We start from the raw sequence: 24,141 nt of genomic DNA on the forward strand, positions 1-24,141 counted from the left end.
CTACCCGCCCCGGGTACTCGTGAAAGGGGTCCACTCTTCCCCCATTCACACCTTCGCACCATGCACACCACGCCGTACCACTTACTCCAACTCTCTCCACACACCTGTACCTGCACACCTGTGCTCTCACACCTGGTGCCACCTGCACCCTTCTCTCCCCAAGCGCATTCGCGCTGATCCACACACTCATTACTCACACACTGCTCCACACACCTGTCCAGTTCTCACACCTGTGCAATCACACCTGTTCAATTCTCACACACATGGCATCATCTCAGCTAACTACTCCCTTCTGAAACTTGCGCGTCCCAGTCGTCCCTTTAAACTATTGCGCTCCCTCGTCATTATCATCCACACTAATCTACCTGCGTCCCCACTACAGGTATCAGTCACTAACTAACCTTAACGTCACCTAATGTCATCTTCTAGGGCCCTATCCATATAACCTAACCCACCCGGGCTAGTTTTCACTGCCATACACCCCATAAACTATAGCTCCTTTGCCCCACTATGGGAAGGGTGGCAGGGATGCCCCCCTTACCCACCGGGCCCATCGCTCACTACCAATTTTGCACATCAAATTTCAACAAATCAAAAATTTGCCAATCCTACTCATCATCTGCCAATCACTACTGCCAATCCTTTGCCAATCATCAAATTTTGTTTTTCTCTAATTTTGGGGCCAAAACACTATCCTCATCACCCAGTCTACATACTACTGCCTCTCGGTGCGCCAATTCCTGTCCAAAGCCAGGCTTCGTAAAGCCAAGCCATGAATGCGGGTTGTTCTGTGCCAGCGGCTGGATGCGTCCGGCACTCGGTGCAGAGATGGGGGCTTACCCGGGCCGAGATCCCACGCACCCCCTCGGCGTGGAGCCATCCCATGGCTCGATCTCGACCTGCCGGAATGCCTCAACAAAAAGTGGTCGCCATGACGACCCTTCCTATCCAGCCGCCCGCTCCGCCTAGTGGAGCACGGACGCGGCCGTTCAAAGCGAGGCCCAGCACGCACCGAGGGCCTGATTCGGCTAAAAGTCGACCTAACCTCTAAACCGGTTACCGTCGATGCTTCACCTGGACGCTTACACCCCGCAGCCCGTTCCTTGCTCACACATCCAGCCGTTTCCATGCTCCTCGTACCTTTCCTTACACACCCAGGTACCCTCATTCCACTCACAGCCTTGGTCACACACCTGACCACCGAACACTTTGGCACACATTCGTTGGTCGCACACCTCACCAACACACCTCTTCGCGCCCCCTCTTCTGTCACCTCCTCTGTGACAATCACAGGTGTGCTCTCACTCGCACACCTAACCACGTGCCTCACCACCAACTCCAGCGTGCATTCCCACTCACGCTCTACCATTCCAGGTGTGCTTCCTTTCTCACCTGTCACCACCAACTCACGCTCCGTGTCACTCTCACTACTCTCACCTCCATTCTTGACAGCGCACTCACCCTTACTCTTGACAGCGCACTCTTTCCTCATGCACCTGTCCGTCACACACCTTTCTCGCGCACACTCTCCCGTTACATCCTCCGCCGTAACACTCACCACAGGCGCGCACTCTTCCTTGCCTTTGACAGCGCACTCTTTCCCCATGCACCTGTCCGTCACACACCTTTCTCGCGCACACTCTTGCGCACACTTTTTCGTTACTTCCTCCGTAACACTCACCACACCGCGCTTCCCTGTGCTCCCTCGCACTTCGACCAACTCGCTCCTGACGGCACACTCACTCCTTGGCACGCACTTTTTCCTCACACACCCCAGAGTCGGACTTTCTCGCACACCTCCTCTTTCGCACACCAGACCTGTCGCACACTTCAACGGCCTCTCACGAACACCCGGGTCCATCTCGACCCCCCAGCTTCTTAAATCCCCTGGCGCATCATACGCACGACCATATTGGTCACCACTTACACCGGGTCCTCTTCCTCTTCGCTTCTCCTCCATCACCTGCGAATCCCTCATCCGGTTAATGAGCACATCATCACGATCCAAACACAGACTTTGGACCAATTCTTTTATCTCCTCTTTTATCTCTTTCTTATCCCCTCTCCGTCGCTTCTTAATTTCGCTCACCCCTTCTTCCACTTCTTCTAATTTCTGCTTCACCTCTTTTATTCCCCGGTATGTCTCCTCAAGCTCATCCTCTAAGGCTACCTTGACCGTTTCCAGGTGCGTCCTCACCTGCCGGTCCTTCGTCTCCATTACCTCTATCACCTCGTCCAACCTCGTTGTCAGTCCCTCACGTACCATCTGACATTCCCTCTTCGTCGCTATCAAGTCATCTTTTAGTTCTTTCTGTGTCGCCTTTAACCCTCCTAATACCGCAGTGTTCCTTTGAACCTGCTCCACTAACTCAGTCTGTCCCTCCGTCAGCTGTTCCACCTCCTGCGTCAGGTCCTCTATGCCCCCTTGTAACTTTACAGTCCCCTTTCTCACCTCCTTCTCCATGTGCTCCTTACAGTGCCTCACCTCCTCGCGCACTCCTCCGACCTCCTCACTCACTCCTCTTCTGATCTCCTCTCCCATCACTTGCATCTCCTGCCCAGATGCCACCCTCATCTGCTCCATTTCCTCCCTGTGAGCATCCAGTTTGGTTTCTACCCCCATTCTGACCCCCTCTATCTGCTGCCCCATTTGGTTAACTTCCCTTTCCGCTTGGTCCCTCATGTCCCTCAATTTGCCTTCCATCCTGTTTTCTAACCCCTCTAACCCATTTTTCACTCCTTCTATCTGATTCTCCTGGGCAGCCATTCTATTTTCTACCCCCATTAACCCATTTTTCACCTCTTTTATCCCGTTGTCTAATCCCTCAAAATTATTGTCTAACTTCCCAAATTTCTTGTCTAACTCCTTAAAATTATTGTCTAACTTCCCAAATTTCTTGTCTAACTCCTTAAAATTATTGTCTAACCCCTCACTGGTACCCCTCGCTTCGTCCCTCATTACCCCCATTTGGTTTCCCATTACCCCCATTTGGTTTCCCATTACCCCCATTTGGCCCTCCAATCGCTCACTCTGAGCATCCATCCGGTTCCCCATTTGTTCCATAAGGGCCCTCATTTGCAGGAGGAAAAGGTTCGAATCCACCAGGGGCGCTGCCACGGTCGCGGTCGCCGTGACCAGCGAGGCGCCATTTTGCGCACCCGCCATGTCGGGCGCAACGACGCTAATTTGTGCGTCTGCTACCCTCGCTGCTTCGCTCTCCTCGCGTCCCTCAATTTGGTCCTGGACCGACCCTGCCTCACTCTCCTCTACCGGACCCCAGCTGTCTTGATCCGCCATAGCGCGACTTTCAAAATTCGGGTTTTTATTTCCGTAAAACAAAACAAATTTCGGCCGCTCCAAATTTTGACCAAATTTTTTTTTTCCTCTATTCGTTTTTTTTTTTAAAATTTGGTCGGGCCTCGAATCCCACTCCCAGACACCAATTGTTACTGTACTAACACAATTGGTGTCCAAAATTTGGGCTAAATAAATTTAGTCCCAGGTTCGAATCCCAACTCCTGACAACCAATTGTTATAGATCGCGGCTAGATGTTATAGACCGAGCGGTTGGTGACCGCGACCTAACAAACTTACCCGATTCCACCCGAACGTTGACTAATCGCGCGCTACGCTAAATCAATGAAGGAAAAGGACACAACGGCTGGGATTAAAATGACACGACACCAAGGGTTCAGTTCTCAAGACCTCCGGAGGAGGTTATATTAGGGCGGAAGGTCAGATTACAACGACAAGAGGGACAGCATAGAAAGGCAGGCACTTAGTTACACTCTTATATTAGCCCCGACAGACGACAGATAAACGGGACAAAAACTGACTCACACGGGGATTGATGGCAAGGAAAGCGGGTATCGATGGCTCAAGGTGCACTCTTGGCTCAAGGACAGAATCGACCCGCTCCGGTCCAGAGATGCGGGAGGTCTCACTCAGCGCTCGGAGGTGGTGACTGGCTCTTCTTCAAGCTGGGGGCGCATCTCACGTCACGTCCGGTAAGTGGCCGCGTATATCCGGCGGGGAGTGACACGCCCTCGGCTCGTTAGCTCCGCCCCAGATGGAATCGGCCCGTTGCTTCTCATTGGGTGCGTGCGGGGGGGGTTACCGGCTCCGCCCTTGACGAGGGGCTGACAAGGAGCCCCTTCGTGGTAACCCCGTCGGAGCGCATGGTCAATGGCGGCTAACCGAGCCGGTGTGAGGACGCACACTCCCCCGCGCCGCGCCGTTGTTGTAGTTGTTCTTGTTGTTGTTGTAGTTGTTGTTTGGGGAAGAAGATGGGAGGAGGTATGGGAAGGTCCTAAACTCACTACTGGTGCCATATAATCACATTCTGGTGCAACGAAGAGTCAGAATTAATGGAAACGAGTCCTTAACTGACATAGACTAAGAATAACTAGCAAGATGTCCGAAAGTTGTCTACGTGAGATGCGGTGGACCTGGGCACGACATTTAATGGGGGAAAAAGGGGAAGGTCGGTTCTACAGAGTGTTATTTACAGGCAATGGGACTAGGGAATGGGGGATTGGGGATAGTTGGGGAGTATTGGGGAAATAGGGGAGTATTTACAAGCGGATATTGAGGCCAAGTCCCATATCCGCAACAATATATATATATATACATATATATATACATATATATATACATATATATATACATATATATATACATATATACATATATATACATACATATACATATATATACATACATATACATATATATATACATATATATACATACATATATACATATATATACATACATATATACATATATATACATACATATACATATATATATACATATATACATATATATATATATACATATATACACATACATATATACATATATATATATACATATATACACATACATATATACATATATATATATACATATACATATATACATATATACACATACATATATACATATATATATATACATATACATATATATATATATATATATATATATATATATATATATATATATATATATATATATATATATCTATCTATCTATCTATAATTCCAGTAATCTCTGTCTGTCTGTACGTTTGTCTGTGACCGCTGTTTCTCGACAACCACGGGTCCGATATACTTTTAACTTGCCAGGTATATTGCTGGGGACCCGAGGATGTGCCTTTTCAAGGTTTCATATTAATCGGACAATTACTTACCGAGCTATGTCCAAAAAACGATTCAACCAATCAGAGAGCAGCGAACGATCGCGTGTGCCGGCGTTGCGAATGGACCAAACCATTCCATGTAAATAGAGGGGGGGGTTCTGTGGTCGTTGCGAATGGACGAAACCATTTCATGTAAATAGAGGGGGGGGATTGTCACTGTACTCGCAAGCCGTTCGCCGTTCGCTTTGGCGTTGCGAATGGACCAAACCATTTCATGTAAATAGAGGGGGGGGATATAATTTTAGATAGATATATAGTACGGGCATATATATAGTACGGGCATGCCCTAGTATCTATAATTCCAGTAATCTCTGTGTGTGTGTGTGTGTGTGTGTGTGTGTGTATGTGTGTATGTCTGTGTGTTTGTCTGTGACCGCTGTTTCTCGACAACCACGGGTCCGATATACTTGAAACTTGCCAGGTATATTGCTGGGGACCCGAGGATGTGCCTTTTCAAGGTTTCATATTAATCGGACAAGTAGTTACCGAGCTATGGCGATTTCTTTACCAAACTCCGCAAGCCGTTCGCTTTGGACCAAACCATTTCATGTAAATAGAGGGGGGGGTTCTGTGGTCGTTGCGAATGGACCAAACCATTTCATGTAAATAGAGGGGGGGGTTCTGTGGTCGTTACTGCCACGTGGTTTCAAAGTTTTTTTTTGTTGTTGTTGTTTGCACGCATGCTTTTTTGCACGCACGTACGGGCACCCACGTACGGGCACGTCCTAGTATATATAAAAAGACCAGAAAGGGGATCGTATGAGACAGACCACCGACCAGTCTGTGAAGCGAGTGCAACAGGCCCAGAGACTCTGCTTCTTCGTGGGAGGTTCCAATGATTTATGAGAGTGCCTTGGTCTCTACGGCATCATGAAGCGAGGAAGGGGCACCAGCCCAAAAGGGAGAGCAGTACTCCACGAGCGGTAGATGAAGGCCTTGGGTTAACTGTAGAAACTATCTTGGGTCATGGGTCAACCACATCTCCAAATACAGATGGCTTTGTGATGCACTCCAAGTTAAAGATATCTTTCTTGGAAACTTTTCAAACTTTCTTATTACCATGATTAGAAAGAAAGACAAAACAAGTGCAGAAGGTTAAAGAATGGACAAGTTGACCTACCGAGGGGGCCAATCAGATTAGCATCCACTAACAAGCTCGCAACACATATCAGATTTCATCTGCAAACTATTTGCAGAACACAGTGAGCAGTTTCTTCTTAATTTTTTTTTTTTTTTTAACTTGGTCCAAAGAATGAAGGATCAACAGATTAAATTTCTAACAATTTATTAGTGACATACAATCTGATTTACGTATATACAGTACTTTGCAACAGCTTGTCTACTGTACTTTAATCATAATAAAGGCATTGTATTCATACAAATGATATTTACATAAACACTTTCAATATGTACAGATCAGAGAAAAAGTACATCGATCAGTTTTATGAACACAATACATTCGCCACACTCGGGGCCTGTAATAGTTACTTGATATAAAAAGGGCAAACGGTATTTTGACACATTTTTACAAGTCCAGATCACCACGACGTCCCGCGACCCAAATTAACGGACAAACAAAGCCTGTAGGATTGCTGAAGCCGATAGGTCAAGCAATTTGAAAGGCATCAATGGATTTTGCCCCGATTCCCAGACCTCCTAGAAGTGTCACTATTTCATGGTAGTAGAGGAATCCAAAAATGAACTTGGATTTTTGTAATGCTGGAAGATTGCTGTTAAGTCTGCGCACTTGCAAGAGCAAGTCATATCCACAGTTTCGAAAGCAAAAGACGAAAAATTCAACAAGAACGGTGGAAATCGATTGTGCTGTCGACGGTCATGCCACGCTCCTCTGAAACGGCACTCGAGCGGAGGAGAGAGTGACTCCAAAGCGATCAACGTGCGTTGCTCAAAACAAAATAAAGGATAAAGTTTTCTACATGTCAAAATGATGGCGAGACATGGATACCACTTCAAACAAAGTCCAAGGACCCCTGAGTACATAATTAATGAAAAAGGGGGAAATGGGAGGAATCAAGTGCTCGTCTAACGTTGTGATGTTGCATGCAAGTCTCACCGATTGCAGGCAACGGCATTACCAAACCGAGAACGCGACGGAGACGTTCCATAAGCATTTACGTACGTCGCCTTGAGGCCTGTCATTGTAGAATCATAGAAAACTCTTATCCTCGACTTGTTTTGAGCAGGGCATTGTACATTTGTAATCCCACACAAAATACGAGGACCATTCCAGTTTGATCCGTTCAAATTGACACTGAAGTACACATTGTACGAGAGATGCAATAGGGATAACGATATTTGTCACAGTGGTTCCCGAAAGGCTTGTCAGTTATAATGTCTGGTTCCTGAGGAGTCGATATCATGATTGGGATCGAGTGTTTATTCTATGACCGCAGACACACACAAGCACACACAAGCGGATCAGACTCGTCCGTTCCCTTAGAGCCCCGATCACAACCACAGCCAACGGGCATTGCACGTTTTGGCGAAACATAAGGCCAAGCATCAAGTGATGTTTTTTTTCCTTTTCTTCAAAGTGCATTGGTGAGAACAAAAAATAACAAGAATAAAGGAGAGAAAAATATGACACTCGAATAAAACTTTGCAACAAACATCGTAACCTAAGCAAACACGAACAGACGTGTACAATAAATACCCATCGTAGATCACTGTGCGAAATGAGTGACTCAAAACATTTCCGGATCACTCATTTCACGTCGGCTTTGTTCGTTCTGGTAGTTTATCCTGAGAAGTTTGCAGAACAAAAACACACGTTACCCAAAAAAGTTGGAGGGTCGTAAAAACAAAACAGGTTCTCAAAGGAAATAAAACAAAATGGTTTCTTTTCTTCTCCCAACCCTCCTGTTCATTCCCAAGTACCAGAAGGGCACGTCAGATAGTGTTCGTCAACTTTGACCTCCGCAAACAAAGCCAAACGAAACCATCGAGCTCTTTTTAACCAGGAAAATATCCCTTTACGGAGCGACGCACGAGAAACCACAGCACGATCCTCATGATCATGAACCGGAAGAGGAATGGCAGCAACAGGCAAAGCAAAGAGGACTGGAAGAGACGTTAATCAGGAAAAAGTGGGCACATTGAGGTTACACAGAATGCACATGTGGACATGTCGATCCAAAGGTTGGGCCTTCGATGAAGGTACGCGGAAAGTCAGACACCATTACTATCTACCTGACAAGCATCGTTAAACACTTCAATAACAGACATTGTATTCAAGGAAGAAGCACCGTTTGTCCGACCAATCCAAACAGCCAAAGCCCTTAAAAGTCAATGGGATAACGAACACATTACGTAGCTCGGCTGGAACTCGACGGCAAAAACTCAGCATTGTAATGTAAAAAAGAAAGAAAAAAAAAATTATTTGAGGAACAGAACAAAGCCAATACAAGTGGGAAACAACAACAACAACAACAAAAATGTTGCAACTGCTGTACCAAGGAGGGCATGACATAGCTTCTGAACATTCTTCCAAATCATCAAAAGGGTATCGGAGCGTCGTACTGATAGGGTAGAGTCAGAGGCGATGCCAAGTTTACGTCGGAACCTGTGCATCGCCATGCCAATGTAGCCGTCTCCCCCGTGCCAACAAGAGTTAGGCCTGAGTCACGTCCCCGCCAAGCGAGGCATCGCCACATGCGATATGGCACGGTTTCAACAAGACCACTTTGTTTGCATCATAAAAATGGTGATGGGAACCGTCGTTTTGAAATCGACGGCTCGTACAATCATCCGGCTCCAAAGTTTTCAGCTCCGCAAACGCGTTGGATCACGTCGCATCATAAAGGAAATGGTGAAGAGTGCACCACGATACCTTTATACAATCATGCATTCGGCCGAGGCAAAAATGCACGAGGATTCGCTCCAAAAATTAATTGAGGTGGGAAAGCATTTCCTCACACGACGGATGGGCTGTGATCTGCCGCCGCTCCGCTGCAACGGGCCGATTACTCAACATGTGAGTAGGAAAGCTGCGTCGAGAAACCGACATTTAAATGGGCACAAACCATTTCCTCCAAAACCCGCTCACCTCAGCGAGCGCAAGCTGCACATGGGGGGTGAAGGGATGGAGGGGAACCCGATTTGTTATGGATAATCGCATGGCCAATGGGTTTCTTTGATTTCTTTTTTCAGATCTTTGGAATGTGAGGGCCGGCGCGCAAAGCGGCCGTGGATATCGATTAAAGACTCTGCATGATGTGGTAAATTGGCGCCCATTCTTACCGTTCATTCGTGGCACCTGCAATACCTTCTTGCACAAAGTCACTCGCAAAGCGATCCAAGGGTTCACCCAATCTGAACCTGGCTATTCCAATTTTTTGGTCGCCTGTTTGCAGGTATGAAAGGAGAATAGCAAACTGATTGGGGCAGCATTCTAGGCCACGTGAGGGTCAAGCAAAATAATCGATATCTTAAGCAACTCTAATAATATTAACATTTCAAATATCCCCCAAAAAAACAAAAAGAAACCCCCCCCCCCGAACAGTTATTGGTATGAACTATTGTTTGTCTTACCTTAATATTAAAATGAAAGTGGGTTAGTCTCATAATATGCAACCCCCCCCAACCCCCCCCCCCCCCCAAAAAGGTCATGATTATTAATCAAATACAATTAAAGAACAAACTTGGTAAAAAAAACGCTGTGCACACAAGATTTACACAACCTTCCACAACCAAACACTTTAGAAATTTTGTTCACATTATGTTTCTGCAGAAGTCGGCATGCCGATAACAAATGAGATTCTGGAGTCGGATGTCGTCTGGAAAGGATCCTTGTGATGGTGCAGTGGCATCCGCCAGGCATCGGGGATCACGCTTAGTCTTTCAAGCGTCTTTAGGGAGACGATCACCGAGCCTGAAAGCAGGTTTCTGATTCCACGTGGAACAACTGTTTAGGCTGCTCCGTCACATTCTGGATCCGGATTGACCTTCTGCGGATAGTGTGCTTCCAGCCAAAAGGAATAGGTGATAGAAGAAGAGCAAGAACTTCAGCAAGGATCAAGTTTTGTAGTTAGTGGTAACAGAACAGCTCGATCAAATCTACAGCAGATCCTCATACACCAAGAAGTTGCAAATTGCCATACACTAACGGGTGGGCCCTATCGATGGCCTGTGTAGGCCCTCCAAATGGAAGCAACCGATGCAACTGCAGATGAGACGAGGCCACCTGGTTGGCTTGCAGCAGAAGCCAAGGAAAGGTCTGGCTGCCTGGACTCTTCAAGCTGTGTCTCCAGCGGGCTGCCTTCGAGGTGCTGTGTCGGAATCTCCATGAAACGAGGGTTTGGTACGGTTTCCCACTCCAATCCCAAGTCAGTTTCCTCTTCTCCAGAACTGACATCTGCTTCGCTCTCGTCTGCTTGCCCGGCTGCTGCGTCCACCAATTCCATGGAGTCCTCCATAGCAGCAGAGATCTCAAAAGGCCCACTCCTGAAATCCCAGCACATGTACATATTGGCCTACAATATATTATGTAGTATTCACAATGTTCTTAAATCAATGCAGGTGTGTATACCAGCACTTGCACACCATTTAGAATGTGAGAAGCATGGCTGAAATCATCAAATAAATTGTTACCAACTCACACAGTAAAAGGCCCACAAAAATGAAGGGCCACTTATGGTAGAGGCCATCATAGGATGTGAGACACAGAAGACAAATAAAGGTGTTTAGCTCACCTGCCCAGGGTGGCATTCTCCAAATGAATCATGTAGCGCAGGTTCCGCATGGGATGCAAAGGATGCAGACGCTCAGGGTTGACAGCCTGCCGTTTAGTATGCGGAACATGGAGAAGGTTAAAGAGAGGTCCAGGGCCCAAAGTTGTTTTGTCACTTGAACAACTCATGGCCACAGATTTATCATTTCCCTTGTGCCAAGTGTCGACTCACCAAGTCAAATGCACAGTTCAGAAACATATGGAAATAGATATAGGCCTCAACTGCCATATACTATACAGAAAAAATTATATCTCCAACTTGAGAAAAAGTGACAATGAAAAACCCAAGGCCTTTTTCAAATGGCAGGACTTTGAAATGTATCAGATGGTGTATGTGATGGTTATGAATGTATATGATGTATATAAATGTATCAAAAATGAGTGAAAATGGTCTAACATAGCACTGTATCAGAAGTCAAATTCAAGTTGGTAGGTACTCAAATTATCGAGAGTCGAGCGATCGTACGACCTTGCAAAGAAGAAAGAAAAACCTTTACTTGTGAGAAGCAGAGATGCATGACATTTGTGTTCAACTTGTTCACGACCCGGATAAATCTCTGCCGTCCCAGGTCTTCATGGCAGAACTCGCTATGCACACAAGAGGAGAAATTCGTATCTGCTGCTGCTCAAACTGCAATCCGCGAGAACCAGATGACAATAAATGAAGGACATGTGCACAACAGCACAAATGGCTGTGGACTACTCTCGGCCCAGCTTTGCAATATGAGGCTCAGCCCATTAGAGCCAAGAAAATATTACACAAAACCATGGACAAAAAGTACCGTCCAAGTCATGCTTTTTAAAAGCCATTAAAAGCAACCAGTGCAAAGGATTGATGGGTCGTATGGCCTCCAACTGCGTTGAAGTTCCTTGTAAGGAAACTCATTACATTACCATTATTTACTTGGAGATAAACACTGGCACTAGAATCTCCTGCTCCTTACAATTCCCTGTCATTGCGAAATGCTGAAAAGTAAGATGCATTTCAAAGTCAGATACTGAGGAAATAAAATGGTACTATGGAAGGCTCAACGTGAATGGTTGCCTGGTCGGACAACCTCATTGTCGTGCTTTGAACATTCATTCATATTGCCAGTATTGCATATCTATGTACAAAACGGCACTCCCACTCCCCACTTCTCCACTAAAAATAATAATTGTGTTGAGCAGTGGACTATGTATAACAGAACACAACCAATTGCAATCACCTGATAAAACAATGAACAAATGTTGTAAAAGAAGAATAAAATAAAGATTAATGAGCGAGAATTGCTTTGCAATATCTCCCACCCTACCGAAGTCGAAAAAGGGCATACATTTACGAAATTCCCTGAAACTCGAACTTGCTCTGTAACTTATCATAATAAAACCATGCATCTAGTTTCAGTTGAATATGTTAAAGGGTATGGGGAAAACGTGTGAAAAACTACAGGTGGGATGGATGGACAGACAGACGGAGAGCAAACCTATAGTCCCCTCTGAGTGAAACTGGTAGGGGACGAATAATAATGACCAATCAAATATGTCTGCTAAAAATAAAACGAATCTATTTCAATGCAAATGTGTCGGGATCTCCATGAAAATAAAACTAAAACAGAAATGTCAAAATAAGTACAATGAAACAAAATGAGTGAATACTATGGAAGCCACTCTTTGCTTCTGCAAACAATATCCATGATTGTAATTTCTCAACGACAAAATTTCACAAGACTAATTACACTACGCTCCTACACCACCCCACTCCCTCATCCCCCAGAGTTCAGATACAGATTCAATCAAATTAACTGGGTTGACAATCATAGACATCTCCACAAATACCCTATTATATAGTTAGACCCCAAAATTCATGGGAGATACATTCCTGGAAAATTCCGCGAATGTGGGGGCATTGTTTCAATAGGAAAAAGAGGGATAGGTTCCTGACGGCTCCCGATTCACAGAAAGTCCAGTGAATGTTGAGCAATATCCCGCAAGTGTCGAGGAAAATCCTGCAAATGTCAAAGAAAATGCTGCGAATGTCAGGACTGCGAATGTGGGGGCATTGTTTCAATGGGAAAAAGGGGGATACCGATAAGTTCCTGAGTCACAGAAAATCCTGGGAATGTTGAGGAAAATCCGTGAATGTTGAGGAAAATCCGTGAATGTTGAGGAAAATCCGTGAATGTTGAGGAAAATCCGTGAATGTTGAGGAAAATCCGTGAATGTTGAGGAAAATCCGTGAATGTTGAGGAAAATCCGTGAATGTTGAGGATAATCCGTGAATGTTGAGGAAAATCCCCGCGAATGTCGAGAAAATCCCCGCGGATGTCGAGAAAATCCCCGCGGATGTCGAGGAGAATATCCGCGGATGTCGAGGAGAATATCCGCGGATGTCGAGGAGAATATCCGCGGATGTCGAGGAGAATATCCGCGGATGTCGAGGAGAGTATCCGCGGATGTCGAGGAGCGTATCCGCGGATGTCGAGGAGCGTATCCGCGGATGTCGAGGAGAGTATCCGCGGATGTCGAGGAGAGTATCCGCGGATGTCGAGGAGAGTATCCGCGGATGTCGAGGAGCGTATCCGCGGATGTCGAGGAGAGTATCCGCGGATGTCGAGGAGAGTATCCGCGGATGTCGAGGAGAGTATCCGCGGATGTCGAGGAGAGTATCCGCGGATGTCGAGGAGAGTATCCGCGGATGTCGAGGAGCGTATCCGCGGATGTCGAGGAGCGTATCCGCGGATGTCGAGGAGAGTATCCGCGGATGTCGAGGAGAGTATCCGCGGATGTCGAGTAGAGTATCCGCGGATGTCGAGGAGAGTATCCGCGGATGTCGAGGAGAGTATCCGCGGATGTCGAGGAGAGTATCCGCGGATGTCGAGGAGAGTATCCGCGGATGTCGAGGAGAGTATCCGCGGATGTCGAGGAGAGTATCCGCGGATGTCGAGGAGAGTATCCGCGGATGTCGAGGAGAGTATCCGCGGATGTCGAGGAGAGTATCCGCGGATGTCGAGAAGAGTATCCGCGGATGTCGAGGAGCGTATCCGCGGATGTCGAGGAGCGTATCCGCGGATGTCGAGGAGAGTATCCGCGGATGTCGAGGAGAGTATCCGCGGATGTCGAGGAGAGTATCCGCGGATGTCGAGGAGAGTATCCGCGGATGTCGAGGAGAGTATCCGCGGATGTCGAGGAGAGTATCCGCGGATGTCGAGGAGAGTATCCGCGGATGTCGAGGAGAGTATCCGCGGATGTCGAGGAGCGTATCCGCGGATGTCGAGGAGCGTATCCGCGGATGTCGAGGAGAGTATCCGCGGATGTCGAGGAGAGTATCCGCGGATGTCGAGGAGAGTATCCGCGGATGTCGAGCAGAGTATCCGCGGATGTCGAGCAGAGTATCCGCGGATGTCGAGCAGAGTATCCGCGGATGTCGAGGAGAGTATCCGCGGTTGTCGAGGAGCGTATCCGCGGATGTCGAGGAGCGTATCCGCGGATGTCGAGGAGAGTATCCGCGGATGTCGAGGAGCGTATCCGCGGATGTCGAGGAGCGTATCCGCGGATGTCGAGGAGAGTATCCGCGGATGTCGAGGAGAGTATCCGCGGATGTCGAGGAGAGTATCCGCGGATGTCGAGGAGAGTATCCGCGGATGTCGAGGAGAGTATCCGCGGATGTCGAGGAGAGTATCCGCGGATGTCGAGGAGAGTATCCGCGGATGTCGAGGAGAGTATCCGCGGATGTCGAGGAGAGTATCCGCGGATGTCGAGGAGCGTATCCGCGGATGTCGAGGAGCGTATCCGCGGATGTCGAGGAGAGTATCCGCGGATGTCGAGGAGAGTATCCGCGGATGTCGAGGAGAGTATCCGCGGATGTCGAGCAGAGTATCCGCGGATGTCGAGCAGAGTATCCGCGGATGTCGAGGAGAGTATCCGCGGTTGTCGAGGAGAGTATCCGCGGATGTCGAGGAGAATATCCGCGGATGTCGAGGAGAATATCCGCGGATGTCGAGCAGAATATCCGCGGATGTCGAGGAGAATATCCGCGGATGTCGAGCAGAATATCCGCGGATGTCGAGGAGAATATCCGCGGATGTCGAGCAGAATATCCGCGGATGTCGAGGAGAATATCCGCGGATGTCGAGCAGAGTATCCGCGGATGTCGAGGAGAGTATCCGCGGATGTCGAGGAGCGTATCCGCGGATGTCGAGGAGCGTATCCGCGGATGTCGAGGAGAGTATCCGCGGATGTCGAGGAGAGTATCCGCGGATGTCGAGGAGAGTATCCGCGGATGTCGAGGAGCGTATCCGCGGATGTCGAGGAGAGTATCCGCGGATGTCGAGGAGAGTATCCGCGGATGTCGAGGAGAGTATCCGCGGATGTCGAGGAGAGTATCCGCGGATGTCGAGGAGCGTATCCGCGGATGTCGAGGAGCGTATCCGCAGATGTCGAGGAGAGTATCCGCGGATGTCGAGGAGAGTATCCGCGGATGTCGAGTAGAGTATCCGCGGATGTCGAGGAGAGTATCCGCGGATGTCGAGGAGAGTATCCGCGGATGTCGAGGAGAGTATCCGCGGATGTCGAGGAGAGTATCCGCGGATGTCGAGGAGAGTATCCGCGGATGTCGAGGAGAGTATCCGCGGATGTCGAGGAGAGTATCCGCGGATGTCGAGGAGAGTATCCGCGGATGTCGAGGAGCGTATCCGCGGATGTCGAGGAGCGTATCCGCGGATGTCGAGGAGAGTATCCGCGGATGTCGAGGAGAGTATCCGCGGATGTCGAGGAGAGTATCCGCGGATGTCGAGGAGAGTATCCGCGGATGTCGAGGAGAGTATCCGCGGATGTCGAGGAGAGTATCCGCGGATGTCGAGGAGAGTATCCGCGGATGTCGAGGAGAGTATCCGCGGATGTCGAGGAGAGTATCCGCGGATGTCGAGGAGAGTATCCGCGGATGTCGAGGAGAGTATCCGCGGATGTCGAGGAGCGTATCCGCGGATGTCGAGGAGCGTATCCGCGGATGTCGAGGAGAGTATCCGCGGATGTCGAGGAGAGTATCCGCGGATGTCGAGGAGAGTATCCGCGGATGTCGAGCAGAGTATCCGCGGATGTCGAGCAGAGTATCCGCGGATGTCGAGGAGAGTATCCGCGGTTGTCGAGGAGAATATCCGCGGATGTCGAGGAGAATATCCGCGGATGTCGAGGAGAATATCCGCGGATGTCGAGCAGAATATCCGCGGATGTCGAGGAGAATATCCGCGGATGTCGAGCAGAATATCCGCGGATGTCGAGCAGAATATCCGCGGATGTCGAGCAGAATATCCGCGGATGTCGAGGAGAATATCCGCGGATGTCGAGGAGCGTATCCGCGGATGTCGAGGAGAGTATCCGCGGATGTCGAGGAGCGTATCCGCGGATGTCGAGGAGAGTATCCGCGGATGTCGAGGAGAGTATCCGCGGATGTCGAGGAGAGTATCCGCGGATGTCGAGGAGAGTATCCGCGGATGTCGAGGAGAGTATCCGCGGATGTCGAGGAGAGTATCCGCGGATGTCGAGGAGCGTATCCGCGGATGTCGAGGAGCGTATCCGCGGATGTCGAGGAGAGTATCCGCGGATGTCGAGGAGAGTATCCGCGGATGTCGAGTAGAGTATCCGCGGATGTCGAGGAGAGTATCCGCGGATGTCGAGGAGAGTATCCGCGGATGTCGAGGAGAGTATCCGCGGATGTCGAGGAGAGTATCCGCGGATGTCGAGGAGAGTATCCGCGGATGTCGAGGAGAGTATCCGCGGATGTCGAGGAGAGTATCCGCGGATGTCGAGGAGAGTATCCGCGGATGTCGAGGAGAGTATCCGCGGATGTCGAGGAGAGTATCCGCGGATGTCGAGAAGAGTATCCGCGGATGTCGAGGAGCGTATCCGCGGATGTCGAGGAGCGTATCCGCGGATGTCGAGGAGAGTATCCGCGGATGTCGAGGAGAGTATCCGCGGATGTCGAGGAGAGTATCCGCGGATGTCGAGGAGAGTATCCGCGGATGTCGAGGAGAGTATCCGCGGATGTCGAGGAGAGTATCCGCGGATGTCGAGGAGAGTATCCGCGGATGTCGAGGAGAGTATCCGCGGATGTCGAGGAGCGTATCCGCGGATGTCGAGGAGCGTATCCGCGGATGTCGAGGAGAGTATCCGCGGATGTCGAGGAGAGTATCCGCGGATGTCGAGGAGAGTATCCGCGGATGTCGAGCAGAGTATCCGCGGATGTCGAGCAGAGTATCCGCGGATGTCGAGGAGAGTATCCGCGGTTGTCGAGGAGCGTATCCGCGGATGTCGAGGAGCGTATCCGCGGATGTCGAGGAGAGTATCCGCGGATGTCGAGGAGCGTATCCGCGGATGTCGAGGAGCGTATCCGCGGATGTCGAGGAGAGTATCCGCGGATGTCGAGGAGAGTATCCGCGGATGTCGAGGAGAGTATCCGCGGATGTCGAGGAGAGTATCCGCGGATGTCGAGGAGAGTATCCGCGGATGTCGAGGAGAGTATCCGCGGATGTCGAGGAGAGTATCCGCGGATGTCGAGGAGAGTATCCGCGGATGTCGAGGAGCGTATCCGCGGATGTCGAGGAGCGTATCCGCGGATGTCGAGGAGAGTATCCGCGGATGTCGAGGAGAGTATCCGCGGATGTCGAGGAGAGTATCCGCGGATGTCGAGCAGAGTATCCGCGGATGTCGAGCAGAGTATCCGCGGATGTCGAGGAGAGTATCCGCGGTTGTCGAGGAGAGTATCCGCGGATGTCGAGGAGAATATCCGCGGATGTCGAGGAGAATATCCGCGGATGTCGAGCAGAATATCCGCGGATGTCGAGGAGAATATCCGCGGATGTCGAGCAGAATATCCGCGGATGTCGAGGAGAATATCCGCGGATGTCGAGCAGAATATCCGCGGATGTCGAGGAGAGTATCCGCGGATGTCGAGCAGAGTATCCGCGGATGTCGAGGAGAGTATCCGCGGATGTCGAGGAGCGTATCCGCGGATGTCGAGGAGCGTATCCGCGGATGTCGAGGAGAGTATCCGCGGATGTCGAGGAGAGTATCCGCGGATGTCGAGGAGAGTATCCGCGGATGTCGAGGAGCGTATCCGCGGATGTCGAGGAGAGTATCCGCGGATGTCGAGGAGAGTATCCGCGGATGTCGAGGAGAGTATCCGCGGATGTCGAGGAGAGTATCCGCGGATGTCGAGGAGCGTATCCGCGGATGTCGAGGAGCGTATCCGCGGATGTCGAGGAGAGTATCCGCGGATGTCGAGGAGAGTATCCGCGGATGTCGAGTAGAGTATCCGCGGATGTCGAGGAGAGTATCCGCGGATGTCGAGGAGAGTATCCGCGGATGTCGAGGAGAGTATCCGCGGATGTCGAGGAGAGTATCCGCGGATGTCGAGGAGAGTATCCGCGGATGTCGAGGAGAGTATCCGCGGATGTCGAGGAGAGTATCCGCGGATGTCGAGGAGAGTATCCGCGGATGTCGAGGAGCGTATCCGCGGATGTCGAGGAGCGTATCCGCGGATGTCGAGGAGAGTATCCGCGGATGTCGAGGAGAGTATCCGCGGATGTCGAGGAGAGTATCCGCGGATGTCGAGGAGAGTATCCGCGGATGTCGAGGAGAGTATCCGCGGATGTCGAGGAGAGTATCCGCGGATGTCGAGGAGAGTATCCGCGGATGTCGAGGAGAGTATCCGCGGATGTCGAGGAGAGTATCCGCGGATGTCGAGGAGAGTATCCGCGGATGTCGAGGAGCGTATCCGCGGATGTCGAGGAGCGTATCCGCGGATGTCGAGGAGAGTATCCGCGGATGTCGAGGAGAGTATCCGCGGATGTCGAGGAGAGTATCCGCGGATGTCGAGCAGAGTATCCGCGGATGTCGAGCAGAGTATCCGCGGATGTCGAGGAGAGTATCCGCGGTTGTCGAGGAGAATATCCGCGGATGTCGAGGAGAATATCCGCGGATGTCGAGGAGAATATCCGCGGATGTCGAGCAGAATATCCGCGGATGTCGAGGAGAATATCCGCGGATGTCGAGCAGAATATCCGCGGATGTCGAGGAGAATATCCGCGGATGTCGAGCAGAATATCCGCGGATGTCGAGGAGAATATCCGTGGATGTCGAGGAGAATATCCGCGGATGTCGAGGAGAATATCCGCGGATGTCGAGGAGAATATCCGCGGATGTCGAGGAGAATATCCGCGGATGTCAGGAAAATATCGGCGGATGTCGAGGAAAATATCGGCGAATGTCGAGGAAAATATCGGCGAATGTCGAGGAAAATATCGGCGAATGTCGAGGAAAATATCGGCGAATGTCGAGGAAAATATCGGCGAATGTCGAGGAAAATATCGGCGAATGTCGAGGAAAATATCGGCGAATGTCGAGGAAAATATCGGCGAATGTCGAGGAAAATATCGGCGAATGTCGAGGAAAATATCGGCGAATGTCGAGGAAAATATCGGCGAATGTCGAGGAAAATATCGGCGAATGTCGAGGAAAATATCGGCGAATGTCGAGGAAAATATCGGCGAATGTCGAGGAAAATATCGGCGAATGTCGAGGAAAATATCGGCGAATGTCGAGGAAAATATCGGCGAATGTCGAGGAAAATATCCGCGAATGCCGAGGAAAATATCCGCGAATGCCGAGGAAAATATCCGCGAATGCCGAGGAAAATATCCGCGAATGCCGAGGAAAATATCCGCGAATGCCGAGGAAAATATCCGCGAATGTCGAGGAAAATATCCGCGAATGTCGAGGAAAATATCCGCGAATGTCGAGGAAAATATCCGCGAATGTCGAGGAAAATATCCGCGAATGTCGAGGAAAATATCCGCGAATGTCGAGGAAAATATCCGCGAATGTCGAGGAAAATATCCGCGAATGTCGAGGAAAATATCCGCGAATGTCGAGGAAAATATCCGCGAATGTCGAGGAAAATGCCGCGAATGTCAAAGAAAATGCCACGAATGTTGGAACCGCGAATGTGGGGGCATTGCTTCAATGGGAAAAAGGGGAATAGGTTCCTGACGGTTCCTGATACACAGAAAATCCCGTGAATGTCGAGGAAAATCCCGCGAATGTCAAGGAAAATCCCACGAATGTCAAGGAAAAATCCCACGAATGTCAAGGAAAATCCCACGAATGTCAAGGAAAATCCCACGAATGTCAAGGAAAATCCCACGAATGTCAAGGAAAATCCCACGAATGTAGAGGAACATCCCACGAATGACATTGTTTCAATGGGGGCAAAGGAGACAGATAATTGCATTAATAAATGCCGTGAAGTGTTTTCATTCTGTGCAGTAGCTCATGGTGAATGACGTGTTACTCAGCTGGTGGACATCCTGAGAAGCAATGTTCATAATGTGAATGGCGGGATATCCTGCGAAGCTCGCTTATAGCACGGCTAAAATATTTTTGTGGTTGTGAAAGGCCGTGAAAAGGTGAAGCACAGGGCTGCGAATGTAGAAGCAGGTCATGCTCACTGCTCGTGGAAAATGTTTTTTGCGTATGTCCAGTTGTTTTATGTGTGGCTGTGGAAGATACATTTTAGAACTGTGCACACTTGCGGCTCGTGGAAATTTTATTATTATTTGCGAACATGAAAAACCGCGAATACGCAGGACACAAGGTCACAAATGTAGAAGCAGGTCACAATTGATGAATCACGAATAAGCGGAACACGCGAATGTCGGAACCATGAATGTTGGGGTGACTGTATTTAATTATAGAATAATGACTGATTTCCATGTGAAAGGTCCTCGTCACTAGAATCCACACCAAAAATTGTTTTCTAAAGTTTATTTTTAATTTCCAACACTTTTCATTAATTTAAGTGCATGGATATTTAAGAAGAAGAGGCTCTTTGCCTTGTGTGTTATCGTGCATGATCAGGTCTTCGTTTCGATTTGGAATTGTGGCAAAATGGGCCAAAATCATGGACTGTCGCAAAACAAAGCGTGACATGATACTGATGTTGCTGAGAAAAGAAGAATTATGGGACAAACAGGATGTAGGTTCATTTAAGAAATTTTTGTGAAAGCTCAGACAAAGATAAGCCAACGGACAGCAGTATTGGTGGGCTGGTAGGATAGTGGTGAGGTGTGTATACATGCATGGTGAGGCATCAATGTGTGTGCCATCCTTCGGATGGATGTTAGGCCGGGCATCCTGTCTGCCAGCGTTACATAGTGGAGGTTAAAGATCGCACGGTGTTCTTTGTAAATAGTAGCTGAGCTACCGTGGGCACCATGTCCAAATTACAAATTCCTGCTCTAACCTACATGGTGCACAGCACAGCTGTTCCCCCAGCAGATTATACCACCTGCAGTCACATGCTGCATATTAAAGAGAAGTAGTACTGGTGCTCATGGGAGCAGCACCGTGGCCGTTTATCAAGCTAACTCTATTCCTGTGTACCAAGTTGTAATGAAATCAACTTTTCATCAAGATACTTGATGTGTAGTCTGTTGTACTGTTCGCGGAGATTGTTATCGGGTAACTGACTGTCACATGCACATGAGTTTGGGGGACGTAGTGACTCACCTGCTGACCAAATTACAGCACCCCAATTTAAATTTCTGGATAAGAGCCTGTTGACAATGTTGACAATATGGTGCACCTGTAGCAGAGACGCAGAGGCAACGTGACAGCGAGTAGATGAGAAAGCACTGACACGAGCTGTGCAGTGTGGCACAGTGCAGCACTGATTAGATACGCAGGACCTGAATGTTCCAAGTCTGCAAGCAGGTGGGACAAAACAGAACAAGGAGCCTATTTACAAAGACAAATAAGACAAACAAACCATGGCAATCTATCCTCCATGCAAAATCATCACAGACCTGGTGCCTGCGCAGTCTGCTTCCGCGATTCCAGCCAGTTGTAGTAGCACGAGTAATCACTGTGCTCTGGGAGCGTGATGTTCGCTACCACGATCCCGACACGCGTCTCCCCGTTGTTCTCGGAGTAGACCCATTGGCCAGAAAGGTAATTTGTACGTCGTGCCTCGGCAAGCTTGCTGACAGTGCTGACATGTAGGCTTGTGTCTGGGTCGAGTGGCATCTCCGAGCTGCCGAACAGCCAACACGTGGTGCAACAATTAATAACTGAGATACAGTACATCAATTCAAAACATTGAAATCCAGGCGTTTTCCTTTACTCAATGAAATTATATGGTGCACCACCGACATGTTGAGTCTTGGTTAGCAACAAGTTATATCTCACTTACTTACAATCTACAGACCAAACATGATTCTGCTGCACTAGCCACACTCAAAAATATGCTTCCACCCTCCACCATACTGCTCTACAATACACATCAAAGTGTACGTGTGCGTTGGCATTGCCACATGAAGAGATAAATGGCATTAAGTTAAAGAGAAATCAGATGCAAGCTTCAAAAAAAAAGAAACAAGAATAATTTTTTTTGTATAATCACTATAAATTTATGTCACAAAAAAAAAATCAATAGATTTTTCCATCCTTATATGAAAAGAACAGATATTTAATAACATTTAAACATTTAAATAAAGACATTTAATAACATCGACCACCTGGATTTCTGTGACTTTCCCAGCAACTTAAGAAGTAATCCCAATTCATTCAGAGGAATCAACTGAGCATGTGACTACATGTAGTGCTAGAATCATGGGATCAGATTTAAAAATGTCAAATTGTCTATTCATCGCGCCATTCATGCAAAGGTACTGTGATGCTTCCGAATGTCCTCGTCTTGAATGCGATGCATGTGGAAGATCATGTACAAGCCCAAGATCAATGAAAATGATTTACAGTAGTGGCCAAAAATATTGGCACCCTTGCACTTTAAAAAAATAATGCACCATTTCTTCAATAAAATTGTTGAAAAAAAAGAAAACTTTTGATATGCACATATGTATTTCTTTGGTTTGCAGTGGAACAAAACAAAAAAGCTGAAAAAGTACTAAATCTTAGCTTATTCCACACAGAAATCCTAAAATGACCTGGACAATATTATTGACACCTTTTAGAAGTTGTCAGAAATAATTAGATTTCAAGTAGGTGATTCTCCTTGACTTTGGAATTGAACTCACCTGTGGTGAGCTGCAAGTGCCTGCAATAGAAAAATCACTCTTTCAACCAGTTTGAATGGATAAAAGGAGTCATTCTGCTGTTTTGTGTCACTGTGTGTAACGCAATGAGCATGGAGAAAAGAAAGAAAACCAGAGAATTGTCTGAGGAGGTCGGACACAAGATTGTAGCCAATAATGTACAATCTCAAGTGTACAAGTCCATCTCCAGAGACCTTGAAGTTCCTGTGTCCACCGTACACAATGTTATCAGGAAATTTAAGGCTTATGGCACTGCAGCCAACCTCCCTGGATGTGGCCACAAGAGAAAACTTGATCGAAGATTGCATCAAAGGATTGTTCAAATGATTGTGAAAGCACCTTGATCAACTCCCAAACAGATTCAAGCTGACCTTCAGACACAAGGTACGACAGTTTCAACCTGCACCATCCGTCACCAACTCAATGAAAGGGGGTTCTATGGTATGAGACCGAGGCATAATATAGACACAAGAAAGACATAAGACATAGAGAGACATAAGAAAGCCTGACTGGAGTTTTCCAAAACACACCTGAACAAGCCAAAATCCTTGTTGGAGAATGTCCTGTGGACAGATGAGACCAAATTAGAGCTTTTTGGTAAAGCACATCAACTCTATGTTTACAGAAAATAAAATGAAGCCCACAAAGAAGAGAACACCTTCCCCACAGACAAACATGAGGAAGTTCAGTGATGATTTGGGGTTGCTCTGCTGCCTCTGGCACTGGGTGCCTTGAATGTGTGCATGGCATCATGAAATCAGGAGATTACAAAGGCATTTTGGAGCACAATGCTCAAACCAGTCAGAAAGCGGGGTCTCCGTCGAAGGTCATGGGTCTTGCAGCCGGACAATGACACCCAACACACTTCAAACAGCACCCAGGAATTGATTCAAGACAAAATGCTGGACTGTTCTGAAGTGGCCAGCAATGAGTCCAGATCTAAATCCCATTGAATACCTGTGGGGAGATCTGAAAACAGCAGTTGGGAGAAGGCACCCTTCAAATCTGGGAGAACTGGAGCAGTTTGCACAAGAAGAGTGGCCCAAACTGATAATAGGAAGCTCGTTCATGGCTATAAGAAGCGTTTGACTGTAGT

At 48.4% G+C, this 24,141-nt stretch overlaps 1 protein-coding gene across 1 annotated transcript in view; it reads right to left on the minus strand.

Annotated features, from left to right (window-relative positions):
* Positions 1 to 6,475: 6,475 nt before the first annotated feature.
* Positions 6,476 to 24,141, minus strand: part of ATG14 (autophagy related 14) — an 85,907-nt gene continuing 68,241 nt past the window's right edge. Inside the window, exons 6-10 of the mRNA XM_068128225.2 lie at positions 21,798 to 22,024; positions 21,578 to 21,695; positions 11,454 to 11,544; positions 10,919 to 11,004; positions 6,476 to 10,670 (exon numbers count right to left, since the gene is read on the minus strand). Of these exons, the coding sequence (XP_067984326.1) occupies positions 10,343 to 10,670; positions 10,919 to 11,004; positions 11,454 to 11,544; positions 21,578 to 21,695; positions 21,798 to 22,024 (850 nt within the window). The 3' untranslated portion in view covers positions 6,476 to 10,342. The remainder of the gene's footprint in view (positions 10,671 to 10,918; positions 11,005 to 11,453; positions 11,545 to 21,577; positions 21,696 to 21,797; positions 22,025 to 24,141) is intronic.

The sequence above is a fragment of the Myxine glutinosa genome, chromosome 9 (assembly GCF_964187855.1).
Source record: "Myxine glutinosa chromosome 9, kmMyxGlut1.1, whole genome shotgun sequence".
In the NCBI taxonomy this organism is placed as follows: Eukaryota; Metazoa; Chordata; class Myxini; order Myxiniformes; family Myxinidae; genus Myxine; species Myxine glutinosa.